The 16211-nt window shown below is 46.1% G+C and overlaps 1 protein-coding gene across 12 annotated transcripts in view; it reads right to left on the bottom strand.

Moving 5' to 3' along the window:
- Positions 1-16211, bottom strand: part of NDE1 (nudE neurodevelopment protein 1) — an 81202-nt gene that overhangs the window by 28557 nt on the left and 36434 nt on the right. For 9 of the 12 annotated variants that reach the window (XM_008965504.6, XM_034951179.3, XM_055099397.2 and 6 more), the window contains 3 exons: positions 8290-8426; positions 4499-4678; positions 1565-1656 (listed from right to left, as the gene is read on the bottom strand). In XM_008965504.6, the coding sequence (XP_008963752.3) occupies positions 1565-1656; positions 4499-4678; positions 8290-8426 (409 nt within the window). The remainder of the gene's footprint in view (positions 1-1564; positions 1657-4498; positions 4679-8289; positions 8427-16211) is intronic. The other 3 variants (XM_034951181.3, XM_034951180.3, XM_034951182.3) reach the window with 1 other exon arrangement.

Raw genomic sequence — 16211 nt, 5'->3', positions numbered from 1 at the left:
CTTCTCTATACTCCAACTAGGCTAAATACTGAAATGCAGACCTGCTTCTAGAATAGCAAACCAGACAGCCAAAAACCAGAAGTAAAAACAAAAGAAATGAGTTGCAAGCTTCTACTAAGTTGTAGCTATGAATACACTGTGTACAGTGACAACTTGGTAGGAGTTAAATTATGTGGCCTTCTAGGCATCATTTAAAAAAATAAACTACAAAGAATACCTATGTTTTTACTTAAGCACAAAAGGATCCCTCCCTGTAATTAACATAAAAGCTGAAAGGCCAAATTCTTTGCCCTAGGCTTTCAAGATTTTTTTTTTTTTTTTTTTTTTTTGAGACCAAGTCTCACTCTGTCACCCAGCGGTGCGATCTCAGCTCACTGCAACCTCCGCCTCCCGGATTCAAACAATTTTCCTGCATAAGCCTCTCAAGTAGCTGGGATCACAGGTGCCCACCACCATTCCTGGCTAATTTTTGTATTTTTAGTAGAGATGGGGTTTCACCATGTTGGCCAGGCTGGTCTTGAATTCCTGACTTCAGGTGATCCACCCATCTTGGTCTCCCAAAGTGTCAAAATTCACTTAAACCCCAAGAAACAAACCAAAAAAAAAAAAAAAAAAGGTGGCAGTTTTTTTCTCTTCTGAGACAACGTCGTGCTGTCACCCAGGATGGAGTGCAGTGTTGGAATCTCAGCTCACTCAGCCTCAACCTCCCAGGCTGAAGCAATCCTCCCACCTCTCAGCCTCCTGAGTAGCTGGGACCACCAGTGTACACCATCAGGCCTGGCTAATTTTTGCATTCTTGTAGAGGCCAAGTCGGGGCAGGGGGTTTCACCATGTTGCCCGGGCTGGTGTCAGACTCCTGAGCTCAAGTAATCTCCCACCTTGGCCTCCCAAAGCACTGGGATTACAGGTATGAGCACCCGGCCAAAAGAGAAGGCAGTTTCCAAGTGCTCCTTAGTTTTTTCGAGTTAAGGAAAAAACACAGATATCACCCTAATTTCCCAAATTTCCTAGAGGAAAAACGGTAAAAGGAAAGAGACATACATAGGGTTCAGAGCAGGGCTTCGAGTCAGAGCTCTGAGTGTCTGGCAGTAACTCCCACAGGAAGCTCTAATGATTCCCAGGGATGCTAAAGGAGCAGCCACACCTAAAACTCACCACACTGCTATGAAAGGGGCTGGACGCATTGGCTCATGCCTGTAATCCCAGAACTTTGGGAGGCCAACCTGGGAGGATCACTTGAGGCCAGGAGTTTAAGACCAGCCTGGGCAACACAGCGATACCCACATTACTACAAAAAAATGAAAGTATCAGCCAGGCATAGTGGCACACACCTGTGGTCCAAGCTCCTCGGGAAGCTAAGGTGAGAGGATCGCTTGAACCCAGGATTTCGAGGCTGCAGTGAGTTGTGATCATACCACTACACTCCAGCCTGAGCAACAGAGAAAGACCCTGTCTCTAAAAAAAAAGAAAAAAAGAAGAGAGGGAAGGAACTAGATCAACCCCCCTTCACACATCCTGAAAGACAGGCAGGAAGGCACCAAACGCCAGGAAAGTGTGGTCTTACCCCAACTTTCCGCAGTAGGTCTCCCACAATGTTGAGGGCTGATATCCGGGCCGCAGGTGTGAGGGGGGTCCCCCCGGTGGAGTCGTCCAGGCCTGGGTGTGCAAAGGGAAGAGCACGTAACTCACCAACCTATAGTCATGTCTGTGCGTTAACATCTCTAGATCCAAAACCACGGGACAGGAGGGACGCTGACGCCTTTCCTCGGATCCCAAAAGCTACCCTATTTCTTTCCGTAGTTAACCGCATCACACACCCAAGGCCCGTATGACAACCAATTTTTCAAGTCCTTGTGATGACTGCAACAAATACTTATTTTTACATGTTAGTCTTGCTCTGTCACCCGGACTGGAGTGCGGTGATGTGATCTCAGCTCACTGCAACCTCCGCCTCCCAGGTTCAAGCGATTCTCCTGCCTTGGCCTCTTGAGTAGCTGGGATTACAGCCATGTGCCACCACACCCGGCTGATTTTTGTATTTTTAGTAGAGACAGAGTTTCATCACGTTGTCCAGGCTGGTCTCGAACTCTTGACCTCAAATGATCTGCCCGCCTTGGCCTCCAAAAGTGCTGGGATTACGGGTGTGAGCCACCATGCCTGGCCTTTAACAAATTTTTTTTTTAATAGAGACAGGGTCTCACTATGTTGCCCAGGCTGATCATGAACTCCTAGTTTCAAGCGATCCTCCCACCTTGGCCGCCCAAAGGGCTGGTATTTACAGGCATGAGCCACCGTGCCCAGCCACATTAGTCTTTTTAAACAAACCCAAAACAAATCCTTTTGAAATTGTAGAAAATCCATATAGTTAATTAACATAATGGCATCTGTGATAGATACAAGAACTATAGACAGGATGATCCAGCTTTACAAGGGTCCGGCTCTGCAGAGCCTCTCTTCTCCAAGTGGGGTCCATGCACCAGCAGCACATGAGAACTGTTAGAAATGCAGAATCTCTCGGCCAGGCACAGTAGCTCACACCTGTAATCCCAGTGCTTTCAGAGGCCGAGGCAGTTCGATCAGTTGAGGTCAGGAGTTCAAGACCAGCCTGGCCAACATGGCAAAATCTTGTCTCTACTAAAAATACAAAATTAGCTGGTCATGGTAACAGGTGCCTGCCTGTAATCCCAGCTACTCGGGAGGCTGAGGCATGAGAATCGCTTGAATCCAGGAGGCAGAGGCTGCAGTGAGCCAAGATCAATGCCGCTGCACTCCAGCCTGGCCGACAGAGCAAGACTTTGTCTCAAAAAAAAAAAGAGAGAAAGAAATTTCAGGCCCCACCCAAGACCCACTTGATCTGTGAGGTACATTCTACCAAGATCCCCAGGTAAGCTACATGCATATTAAAGTGTGGAAACATAGCCAGGCATGGAGTTGCATGCCTCTAGTCCCAGCTACTCAGGAGGCTGAGGCAGGAGGATCACTGGAGCCCAGGAGTTGGAGGCTGCAGTGAGCTATGATTGCACCACTGCACTCCAGCCTGGGCCACAGACCAAGACTGTGTCTCTAAAAAAAAACAATGAAATAAAGTATGCAAAATGGCTCTAGACTGGGGCTAGGCACAGTGACTCACACATGTAATACCACCACTTTCAGAGGCTGAGGCAGGCAGATCACCTGAGGTCAGTAGTTTGAGACCAGCCCGGCCAACATGGTGAAACCCCATCTCTACTAAAAATACAAGATTAGCCAGGCATGGTGGTGGGCACCTGTAATTCAAGCTTACTCAGGAGGCTGAGGCAGGAGAATCACTTGAACCTGGGAGGAGGGGGTTGCAGCGAGCCAACATCGCACCATTGCACTCCAGCCTGGGCAACAGAGCGAAACTCCATCTCAACAAAACTAAACAGAAGGGCTCTGCACCGGAATTCTAGAAGTCTCACTGGTCTCTTCATGCCCAGGGGACAAGCTAAGGGATAAGGCAGTAGATGGTAGGGTAAGCCCTGGAGCCTGCCTGCCTGGGTCTGAATCCCAAACCATCTGCCATTCAATTGCTTCATGACTCTGCTTAACTCAGGGCCTCACTTTCATCAAACGGGGACAGCACCTGCATCCTGGGCCTGCGGCGAAGGCTGCAGGCTGGCCAGCACACACTGAGCACTCCTTAACTGTCTGTTATTAATATCTGCTGTAAAAGGCCTGATCGGAAGCTGTCAGCAGAGGGGCTGGGGTGAGAACTGAGATTCTTTTTTTCTGCCCATGCAGCACACGTTACGCTGAGTCTAGCTCTCGGTGGATGTATTACTAAACCCACAGAATGCTTTTTACTTTTTTGTATTTGGTCAGTGACATTTCAAATTTGGGAGGTTTTATATTCAAAAAGAGGATTTTTGACCAGGCGCGGTGGCTCACACCTGTAATCCCAGCACTTTGGGATCAGCCGAGGTGGGCGGATCACTTGAGTCCAGGAATTTGATACCAGCCTGGGCGACATGGCAAGACTGTGTCTCCACCTAAAATACAAAAGTTAGCCAGGTGCCTTTAGTCCCAGCTACTCCGGAGGATGAGGTGGGAGAATCACTTGAGCCCACGATGCAGAGGTTGCAGTGAGCCAAGATCACGTCACTACACTCCAGCCTGGGCAACAGAGTGAGATCCTGTCTCAAAAAAAAAAAAAACCCAACAAAAAAAAGAGGATTTCTGGCTTTGAAGAATGGAAAAAGCTGCAGATGAAGGGCCAATCCTCGTAGCTGCAGAGTGGCAGCCACCCCCTCTGGGTGGGGTTTCCATTTCATCAGACTCCACTACTGCCTCTTACCCAGCCCTCACTGATCTCAATGCCCATCCCCAAGAACATCCCAGTCTACTCTCTGCTCAAAGCCTGAGAGCAAATCAGGCTCTGAGCCTGATGCAAATCATCACACCCCCAGGACCCACCCCAGATTCTTACCCAGAAACGCTTTGTGAACCGAGAAAATCCTCCAATTCCCACTCCCCTTACCACGTCTGAAGCTCCCAGGTGTGTTTAAACTTGAGCTGGGTCCTCGGTGAGCAATGGGCGTGGACGGCACGGAGCCCGTGGCCTGCACAGCTGTGTCTGTCCTCTCAGCTTCCACTGAGCTGGGCATGGGGGTCCTGGGTTTCTCCTGCTTCTGCTGCACGGCCAGTTCCTGCCGCAAATCTGTGCCAGAAAAAGGATTCAGGAATTCAAGTCCTCAGCCAGGCGCAGTGGCTCATGTTTATAATGCCAGCACTTTGGGAGGCCAAGGCAGGTGGATCGCCTGAGGTCAGGAGTTCGAGACCAGCCTGACCAACATGGTGAAACCTCATCTCTATTGAAAATATAAAAATTAGCCCAGCATGGTGGTAGGCACCTGTAATCTCAGCTACTCAGGAGGATGAGGCATGAGAATCATTTGAACCTGGGAGGCCAGGGTGGCAGTGAGCTGAGATTGCTCCAGCGCACTCCAGTCTGGGTGACAAGAGCAAGACTACGTCTCAAAAAACAAAAAGGGAATTTAAGTCCTTGCTTAGGGTTGGTGGGGTGCAGGGAGAGAGGTTCAACAGTAGATACCAGTCAGAAAAAAGACCTACTGGGGTGAAACACTCCAGGTAGAAACCCCAAATAAAGGGAAACCCACAGGACCTTGCCTAGCAGACTTGGAACTCTACAGGATGTTTCTCCTGACTAACAAAATGGTTTCAGATTTTTAAAAAGCTATGACAGTGACACACTAATGCTTTTATTATTGAAAAAACAATTCCAACATAGCAGTGTATTTAGAACACTAAATGAAAATATGCCCGGGAGCAGTGACTCATGCCTGTAATCCCAGCACTTTGGGAGGCTGAGGTGTAAGAATCACATTAATCCAGGAGGTCGAGGCTGCAGTAAGCCATGATCATACCACTTCAGCCTGGGCGAGAGTGAGACCTCCGGCTCAAAAAAAAAAAAAAAAAAAAGGCCAGTTGCACTGGCTCAAGCCTATAATCCCAGCACTCTGAGAGGTCGAGGTGGGAGGATTGCTTGAGGTCAGGAATTTTCAGGCCAACATGGCAAAACCCCGTCTCTATTAAAAATACAAAAAATTAGCCATGCGTGGTGGTGAGCGCCTGTAGTCCCAGCTGCTTGGGAGGCTGAGGCAAGACAATCGCTTGAGCCTGGGGGACAAGCAGTGAGTGCAGTGAGCTGAGATCACGCCACTGCACTCCAGCCTGTGTGACAGAGCAAGACTGTCTCAAAAATAAATAAAGTATGCTTTCCAGACTATCCCCAAACGCTCCTCCTCACTCATAATCACCATAACATGTGGGAGAGCTTTTCAACCATTGTTCTCTGAATTTTTTTTTTTTTTTTTTTGAGATGGAGTTTCACTCTCTTGCCCAGGCTTAAGCGCAGTGGCACAGTCTCGGCTCACTGCAACATCTGCCTCCCGGGTTCAAGTGATTCTCCTGCCTCAGCCTCCCAAGTAGCTGGGATTACAGGCACGCACCACCACACCTGGCTAATTTTTGTATTTTTAGTAGACACAGGGTTTCATCATGTTGTCCAGGCTGGACTCTAACTCCTGACCTCAGGTGATCCACCCACCTTGGCCTCCCAAAGTGCTGGGAATACAGGCGTGAGCCACTGCGCCCAGTTGTTCTCTCCATTTTCAAACATAAACTTTATACATATGTATGTATCTACTGAGCATAAAACAAGAAAATTTTTTATTAAGCATTACTGGAAACATACAATATGTTGTCCTGTGTATGACTTACTCTCCCCACTTCAGTGGTATGTCTTGGCAATGATTTTTGTTTTAGAGACAGGGTCTGACTCAGTCACCCAGGCTGGGGTGCGGTGGCACAATCATAGCTCAATGTAACCTTGAACTCCTGGGCTCAAGTCATCCTCCCACTTCAGCCTCCTAAGTAGCTGGAACTACAGACATATGCCACCAGGCCTAATTTTTACAATTTTCATTTTTGTAGAGATGGGGTATCACTATGTTGTCCAGGCTCATCTTGAACTCCTAGGCTCAAGCAATCCTCTTGCGTCCGTCTCTCAAAGCACTGAGATTACAGGCATCAGCCACTGTGCCTAGCCTTGGCAATCTTTCTACCACAACATTTCTATCTACTATTCACTTTAACCATTAACATTTCACAAAATACATCTATGTACTTCATTTAACCACTTCATTACTGATGGACATCTAGGAACAACTACTTTATTAAACTTAAGAATTTTTACTTTTTATCCCCCACCTACTGGTTACACATTAGAAAGCAAATCGACATTATAAATAATTAATTGGGCCAGCAACAGTGACCCACCCCTATAATCCCAGCACTTTGGGAGGCCGAGGCAGGCAGATCACCTGGGGTCAGGAGTTCAAGACCAGCCTGGCCAACATGGTGAAACCCCATCTCTATTAAAAATATAAAAATTAGCCAGGCATGGTGGTGCACACCTGCAGTCCCAGCTACTCAGGAGGCTGAGGCAGGGGAATCGCTGAACCTGGGAGGCAGAGGTTGCAGTGAGCAGAGACAGCACCACTGCACTCCAGCCTGGACAACAGAGCAAGACGCCATCTCAAAAAAAAAAAAAAAAAAAAAAAGGTAAAAACAACTTGGACAATCCACTAATGAATGTCTTTTTTTTTTTTTTTTTTTTTTTTTTTGAGACAAGAGTCTCACTCTGTCACCCAGGCTGGAGTGCAATGGTGTAATTTTGGCTCACTACAACCTCCACCTCCCAGGTTCAAGCAATTCTCGTGCCTCAGCCTCCTGAGCAGCTGGGATTGCAGGCAACCACCACCATGCCCTCATGTTTTCTACTTTTAGTAGAGATGGGGTTTTTCTATGTTGTCCAGGCTGGTCTCAAACTCCTGAGCTCAGGTGATCCACCTGCCTCAGCCTCCCAAAGTGCTGGGATTACAGGTGTGAACCACTGTGCCTGGCCAAATGCCTCATTACAGTTTCAACATTCTACCTCTGGAAGTGCCAACTGAAAAAGAGCAAATGCTGATGAGGTTTCAAAGTTTTAGCCAAATATATTGGTTGCCATCAAGTCACAAAAATAATAGGCTAGCTGGCAATTCCACCAGAAATTTCTCCCCACAACATCTTTGCTTCTTAAGAGACAGGGTCTCACTCTGTCACCCAGGCTGAAGTGCACTGGTGCCATCATAGCTCACTGCAGACTCCACCTCCTGGGCTGAAGCAATCATCCCACCTTGGCTTCCTGAGTAGCTGGGACTACAGGCACATGCCATCACACCCAGCTAATCTTTAAATGTTTTTGTAAAGATGGAGTCCCACTATGCTGCCCAGGCTGGTCTCGAACTCCTGGGCTCAAGAGATCCTTGGCCTCCCAAAGTGCTGGGATTACAGGTGTGAGCCACTGTGCCAGATCTCCCCACAAAACTCTTCTGTTCCTACTGAGCATCAGGGTAGTTTGCTGTGTTTGTGAATTACAGACCAGGAAGCATCTTTCTGGAAATAAATTCTGCTGCCCAGAGGCAGAACCCCAATACAAGGACTTCATCTGTGAACCCCAAAGCTATTTCTCTAAATACCCATAAGGGGCCCTTACAGGGCTGGATGTCTGACTGTTCTCAGCTCCAGCCAGGGCCCAAGGCAAGAGTCTGCCCGGTGCAGTCCGACACCCTCTGATTAGACAACCTGGGTGCAGAGCAGGGTGTGGGGTCCCTGTAAAGATAATGCTGGGAGAGCTTGTGGGACAAGATGTTGCTCAGGTAGGGAGAGGGGACCATGCTGGTGAAGACACCAAGGCCTCCTGACCTCTGGCTTCATCCTTCAGTCTCTGAACAGATTCCAGGAGATTCTCTTTTTCATCAAGTTCACTTTCCAGGAAGGCATTTCTTTCGATGGCCTGATTCAAGCGCTGCTCAAAGTCTTCGAGAGACATGATCGTGGCGCTGGCGAAGAGAAAAGCAGAGTTATCCAAGAGGACAAACCGCAGCATCCCTCCAGCACCGCGGATCCAGGAGGTGTGAAGGGTCAGACACACCTGGGCACAAGTCCCAGCCCCAAACTTCCTAGATGCCACAGAGTGGGCAGAGTCCCTTAACCTTCTGGGGCATGGGCTCTTTACCCGCAGAATGGGACTCATCATAGCTCATGGGGTGCACGAGGCTGTCATGAGGATTAAATAAGATGCTGCCCAGACAGCACTCAGCAATAAGCCAAAGCCCTATCAGGACTGCATGTGGCATTTGGTGGTTTGAGAAGACCACTATGCTCCATCTTCTCTTGCAAGCTCACAATGCCAACCAGCATTAAAAATAACCTAATATGACTGGGCAAGGTGGCTCATGCCTGTAATCCCAGCACTTTGGGAGGCCGAGGCAGGTGGAAGACCTGAGATCAGGAGTTCAAGACCAGCCTGGCCAGCTTGGGCAAATGGCAAAATCCTGTCTCTACTAGAAATACAAAAATTAGCCAGTTGTAGTGTAATCCCAGCTACTTGGGAGGCTGAGGTGGGAGAACTGCCAGGAAGCAGAGGTTGTAGTGAGCCCAGATTATACCACTGCACTCCAGCCTAGACAACAAAGTGAGACTCCATCTCAAAATAATAATAACCTAATAAACACATATAACAACATGATTTTTTAAGACACAGGGTTTTGCTGTGTCTCTCAGGCCGAAGTGCAGTGGTACAATCACAGCTCACTGCAATCTCAAACTCTTGGGCTCAAGCGATCCTCCCGCCTCAGCCTCCTGAGTTACTGAGATTACAGGCATGAGGCACTGTGCCAGGCATAAGATGCACTTAAGCAGGTAGAAGAGATCTTATTTAACCTCTCAGTGGAAGTTCAAAATGCCCAGTACCAGCCCAGCTGCCCTGCTCACAACCCCTTCTTGTGAAGGGCATAGACACTGTGGTAAAGGCACTGCCAAGTGCTGTAAGAAAACAATCTGTTTTAATTCTGGGAAAACCACCTTCTCTGCACCTCAGTTTTCTCTCACGCAAAGCAAGGATAGTAATAGTAACCTTCATGCAGGATTGTGGTGGGGAAGGGGTGGCAAGAAGTCATACAGGCCCGGACACGGTGGCTCACGCCTGTAATCCCAGCACTTTGGGAGGCCGAGGCGGGCGGATCACTTGAGGTCAGGAGTTCAAGACCAGCCTGGCCGACGTGGTGAAACCTCATCTCTATTAAAAATACAAAAATTAGCCGGGCACGATGGTGCACACATGTAGTCCCAGCTGCTTGGGAGGGTGAGGCAGGAGAATCGCTTGAACCCAGAAGGTGAATGTTGCAGTGAGCCGAGATCATGCCACTGCACTCCAGCTTGGGCAACAGAGTAAGAATGTTTCCCAAAAAAAAAAAAAAAAAAATCCTACAGGAAGCACACAACAGATGTTTTACACATAAGCACACATCTATAAATGTCAGCAATTTTTATTATTGACCCTGTGTCTGTCCCCAGACCTTACACAACCTGCTAACTGTATCCCACAGTGGTCAGAAGCACGTGTTTGGAGAGGAACCCAGGAGTTAACACCCAGCTCCTCCTCCACCTAGAACTCACTGAGTATCATTGGGGAACTTGATCTCCTTCATCCTCAGTTCCTTCAATCACCAAATTAATAACTGCACTGATTAATGGCTGCATCAGTTCATTTATTCAATATATCCTACTATGTCTAGATGGAGTCATACAAGTACCTACTCTCACAGGGTCTTTAGAAGTAGTGGATAGGATAAAGTTACCACAGTACCGATTAAAAACAACAAAGGGACAAGCACAGTGGTTCATGCCTATAATCCCAGCACTTTGGGAGGCCAAGGTGCGAGGACCGCTTGAGGCCCAGGGTTCAAGACCAGCCTGGGTAATACAGAGACCCTGTCTCTACAAAAAGTAAAAAAATTAGCCGTGCATGATGCGTGCCTGTAGTCCCAGCTACTCGGAGGCTGAGGTAGGAGGACTGCTTGAGCCCAGGAATTCAAGGGTACAGTAAGCCATGATTATGCCACTGCACTCCAGCCTGGGTAACAATGCCAGACCCTGTCCCGAAAAACAAAAACAAAAAACACACTACTACCAACAACAAAGGGATAATACTTCGGAGTACAATACCAGAAACAGTCAAAACAGCCCTAAGGTTGACCTATCAAAGATAAAATATTCACATAATAATATGTAGAGTAGTACAGAATGCTTGCAGAAATGCAGACATACTGAGTATATAAAGAGGAAGACACATTATCACGCAGAAATTAATTCTCCACAAGTTAAACTGATAAATTTAACACTGTCTTAATACGTTTCTACTGGGGGAATAAACTGGACTGATTTGAAAGATCCTGTGACAATGAAACAAGAATGATCAGAGGAACTCTGTAAAAGAGATCAGGGAACTAGCTCTACCAGAGAGTCAGAACGCACTACTATAAAGCCTCAACAATGAAGAATAGTATGCTACTGGTTGTAAGAACAAAGGAACCAAAGGTCCAGAAATAGACAAGAGTTTAATTTATAATAAAGGTGGCATCACAGATCATTGGTAAAAAGATGGCAGGTTCAGTTCTAGTTTTAGGGACCACTGGGTACCCACCAGGAAAAAATTATTAGATTCGTACCTCATACTGTACCCTAACACAAACTCCGACTGAATCGGAAATTTTAACAAACTCCTTATTTGGTCAAAATCTATTTTGCTTCTGGAATGCTAGGGAACTGGGGACCAGCTTCAGTGACTTTTTTTTTTTTTTTTTTTTTGAGATGGAGTTTCACTCTTGTCACCCAGGCTGGAGTGCAATGGTGCTCACCCAGGCGGAGTGCAACCTCCGCCTCCCGGGTTCAAATGATTCTTCTGTCTCAGCCTCCCAAGTAGCTGGGATTACAGGCACGCACCACCACATCCTGCTAATTTTTGTATTTTTAGTAGAGACAGCATTCCACCATGTTGACCACACTGGTCTCGAACTCCCGACCTCAGGTGATGCACCTGCTTCTGCCTCCCAAAGTGCTGGGATTGTAGGTGTTGGCCACCATGCCTGGCCCTTCAGTGGCATTTCTGAATTTCCCTGCAACCTCGACACCCTGGGTTTAAGTCATCCTTTTACCTTTTTTTTTTTTTTTTTTTGAGATGAAGTCTCACTCTGTTGCCCAGGCTGGAGCGCAACGGCACAATCTCAGCTCACTGCAACCTCCACCTCTCGGGTACAAGCGATTCTCCTGCCTCAGTCTGTCAAGTAGCTGGGATTACAGGCGCCTGCCACCATGCCTGGCTAATTTTTGCATTTTTAGTAGAGACAGGGTTTCACCATCTTTGTCAGGCTGGTCTCCAACTCCTAACCTCAGGTGATCCGCCCACCTCGGCCTCCCAAAGTGCTGGGATTACAGGCGTGAGCCAATACGCCCAGCGATTCTTTCACCTTCTTACCTCAACCTCCCGAGTAGTTGTGACCACAGGCACAAGCTACCATACCTGGCTAGTTTTTATATTTGTTTCTAGAGACGGGAGTCTCACTATGTTGCCCAGGATGTCCTCAAACTCCTGGGCTCAAGCAATACTCAAGCCTCAGCCTCCCCAAGTACTAAGATGACAGATTACAGGCATGAGCTATCTCACCTAGCGTGAGTATTTACTTTGAAATAAAGGTCAGCATGCTAGTTGTAACTGGAGTGAAAATTGCTTTATGTATTTTATATGTTGAAATTCTGTCAACCAATGTATAAAAGCATATTTAGTGCCTGTAATCCCAGCACTTTGGGAGGCTGAGGCGGGTGGATCACAAAGTCAGGAGATCGAGACCATCTTGGCTAACATGGCGAAACCCCATCTCTACTAAAAATACAAAAAAATTAGCCGGGCGTGGTAGCGGGTGCCTGTTGTCCCAGGTACTCAGGAGGCTGAGGCAGGAGAATGGCGTGAACCTGGGAGGTGGAGCTTGCAGTGAGCCAAGATTGTGCCAATGCACTCCAGCCTGGGCAACAGAGCTAGACTCTGTCTTAAAAACAAACAAAAAAAAACCCATATTTAGTATAACAGCACAATATTGCAATAATTTGTGACATGAAAGCTGTTAATTTCATGTGCAGTTATTGAGAACCTGAAAATACGTAAATAGGAAAACAGATTTTCAGTAAATATAAAGAGATATACTGGTTAGATAACTAAGAACATATCCTTTTTGAGCCAAAAAATGCTTTAAAAGTCCATGGAATTGGCTGGGCACAGTGGCTCATGCTTGTAATCCCAACACTTTGGCAAGCCGAGATGGGAAGATTGTTTGAATCCAGGAGTTTGAGACCAGCCTGGGAAACACCGTGTGACCCCATCTCTTTAAAAAAAAAAATTTGTAAGTTGGATTGGGTGTGAGAGCTAACGGCTATAATCCCAGCACTTTGGGAGGCCGAGGTGGTGGATCGCTTGAGGTCAGGACCATGGTGAGACCCCATTTCTACTAAAAATAGAAAAATTAGCCGGGCATAATGGCACATGCATGTAGTCCCAGCTACTCGAGAGGCTGAGGCAGGAAAATCATTTGAACCTGGGAGGCAGAGGATGCAGTGAGCTGAGATCGCACCACTGCACTCCAGCCTGGGCTACAGAGCAAGACTCTGTCTCAAAAATAAATAAAATAAATAAAATGAAAAACTTATGAAAAGAGTAAAACTAGATTAAATCTATTTGAATTTTTGTAAAACTTTTTGGCATCTTAGTACTCATATGAAACAAAGTAACCTTTAGGAAATGTATTTAATTTTTAGTTACTTCCAATTAGGTCCTGCACACTTTCCAAGGTTATTCTTATACAAAGTGCCTGTCCTCAGTTAAAAGTGAGTAGTTTCGTTTGAGGGAAGTATAGAAGAAGGACCATGAGAGCAATCAAACAGCTGATGGTGCTGAGAAACTCTTGTTCTTGGAGAAGACTGTCAAACGTTCTAAATATAACTATTAAACTTGCACAAAATTGTAACATTTTCAAGTCTTTAAAATAAAGCTTTGCAGCCTAGGCAACATGGAGAAACCCGGTCTTTACAAAGAATACACAAATTAGTGAGTCATGGTGGCACATGACTGTAGTCCCAGCTACTGGGGAGGCTAAAGTGATCGTGCCACTGCACTCCAGCAGGGGCGACAGAGAGAGACCTTGTCTCAAACATAAATACATAAAACTTTGGTGACCTAGAACTTTATTGATTCTATAATGGTGAACTGGGCTTCTACCTCATCCGATTTTTAACATTAAACTATTCAGCATTTGGCCAAATTGTATTAACAAAAACAATGCACGTTTAGTACAAAAATAAAAATAGAAAAGAAAGAAAAAACAAAACTACTACAAGAAAACACTTGGCTAATTGCTTTATAAACCTTGGAGTGCACAAGGCCCTTCTAACTATGACTAAGAAATCTGACTACAAAAAAATCAAATACCAGCCTGGCCAACATGGTGAAACCCCATCTACGCTAAAAATACAAAAATTAGCCAGGCGTGGCAGTGGGCGCCTGTAATCCCAGCTACTTGGGAGGCTGAGGCAGGAGAATAGCTTGAACCCGGGAGGGTGGAGGTTGCAGTTAGCCGAGATCGTGCACCTGCACTCCAGCCTGGGCCATAGGGCAAGACTCTGACTCAAAACAAAACAAATCAGTAACTCTGTACAATAAAATATACATCAGACAAAGCTGGAAACAAATGACAAACTCCCAATACTGTCCATTCATGTCACAGACAAATATATAAAAATCTCCTAGAAATCATGGGAAAAAAAACAACGAACAACCCAATTTTAAAATATGCCAAAGCCCGGGTATGGTGGCTCATGCCTATAATCCCAGCACTTTGGGAGGCCAAGGTGGACAGACCGAGTCCAGGACTTTGAGACCAGCCTAGGCAACATGGAAAAACCCTTTATCTACAAAAAATACAAAAATTAGCCAGGTATAGTGGCACATGCCTATAGTCCCAGCTACTCAGGAGGCTGAGGTGGGAGAATCACTTGCCCCAGGAGGTCAAGGCTCCAGTGAGCTGTAACTGCACCATGGCACTCTACTCTGGGCAATGGAGCGAGGCCCAGTCTCAAAAAAAAAAAAAAAAAAAAAGGCAGTGTTTAACAGTGCTGGCACAACTGGGCTATCCACCTAAAGAAAATAAAATTGAACTTGTATCTTATACTAGATACAAAAATAAATTCATTGCAGACTAAGGAATAAGGATACAAAAAAATTAAACAATTAAAAAATATTGCAAAAAAAACACAAAACACATGAACAATCAAGAACCAAGGAGACTTCCCTAGTGAAATCTGCAAACCTAGAAGGTATTTAAAAAAAGATGTAACTGATGACCTAAAAATGAAAAATATATGTATAAAATTTTTTTTTTCAAAAGAGAAAAAAGGAAATATTTGTATGGAAAATGATACAACAGACAAAGTCAACAACCAAAAGATTACTATGGAAAAAATTATTTTCAATGCAGGAGAAAAGATTAGTAGTAAAAATATACAAAAGGCCAGGCACAGTGGTTCATGCCTGTAATTCCAGCTTTGGGAATCTGAGGCAGGTGGATCACTTGAGGTCAGGAGTTCGAGACCAGCCTCTCCAACATCGCAAAACTCCGTCTCTACTAAAAATACAAAAATTAGCCAGGCATGGTGGGGGGCGCCTGTAATCCCAGCTACTTGGGAGGCTGAGGCAGGAGAATCACTTGAAGCAGGAAGGCAGTGGTTGCAGTGATCTGAGATCACACCACTGAACTCCAGCTCCAGCCCGGGAGACAGAGCGAGACTCCATCTCAAAAAATATATATGCAAAGAACTCCTACAGATTGACAAGAAAGGAATTTCCACTTCTGGTAATGACCAGGAAACCTGTATCAGATCAAACCTCGTATAAATCCTAAGTAAAATGTTTACAACAATGATCTGAGTGCACTGGCAGGAACTGGAAAACAACGCTTAGAAAAACAGAACAAGACTGGGTGAAGTCTGCATCTTAACAAGATTTTTGCCTAAAGCTCCAGGGATAGAAATCTATCACCATGGGCCCCCCCACATTCTGAATATAGTATCTTCCCACATCTCTGGCCTCCCCCAAACCACACGTGCACAGAGCAGACACAAAGCAGCCCAGTTACGGCTAAAAAAAGCAAAGAGATTTCAGCTACTGCCCATCAAAGGGGAGACAGAATTTGGGCTGTAAGCTCAGCCAAGTAAACCACCTAAGAAAACCAAATAAATCAAGAACATAAAAGAATTCATCATCTCTGGCTGGGTATGGTGGCTCAAGCCCGTAATCCCAGCACTTTGGGAGACCGAGGCAGGCAGATCACCTCAGGTCAGGAGTTTGAGACCAGATTGGCCAACATGGTGAAATCCCATCTCTACTAAAAATACAAAAATTAGCCGGGTGTGGTAACACACACCTGTAATCCCAGCTACTCCGGAGGTTGAGGCAGGAGAATCACTTGAATCTGGGAGGTGGAAGTTGCAGTGAGCAGAGATCGCACCACTGCACTCCAGCCTGGGCGACAGAGCAAGACTGTCTTAAAACAAAAACAAAAACAAAAAACAACTAATAGTCTGTGGGAAACACCACTCACACTGCCTACAATACAACCCCAAAGTTATTGAACGTGTGGAGTATAAAGAAAATGTGACCCAGATGTTGAAAACTGCACAAAAGGACCTCAAAGCAGCTCTTACAACTATGCTCAAGGATGTCAAGAAACCTCAATAGAACA

This window comes from Pan paniscus, chromosome 18 (assembly GCF_029289425.2).
Source record: "Pan paniscus chromosome 18, NHGRI_mPanPan1-v2.0_pri, whole genome shotgun sequence".
NCBI lineage: Eukaryota > Metazoa > Chordata > Mammalia > Primates > Hominidae > Pan > Pan paniscus.
Note: the sequence above shows the minus strand (reverse complement) of the source record. Positions and strands in the feature narration are given on the sequence as shown.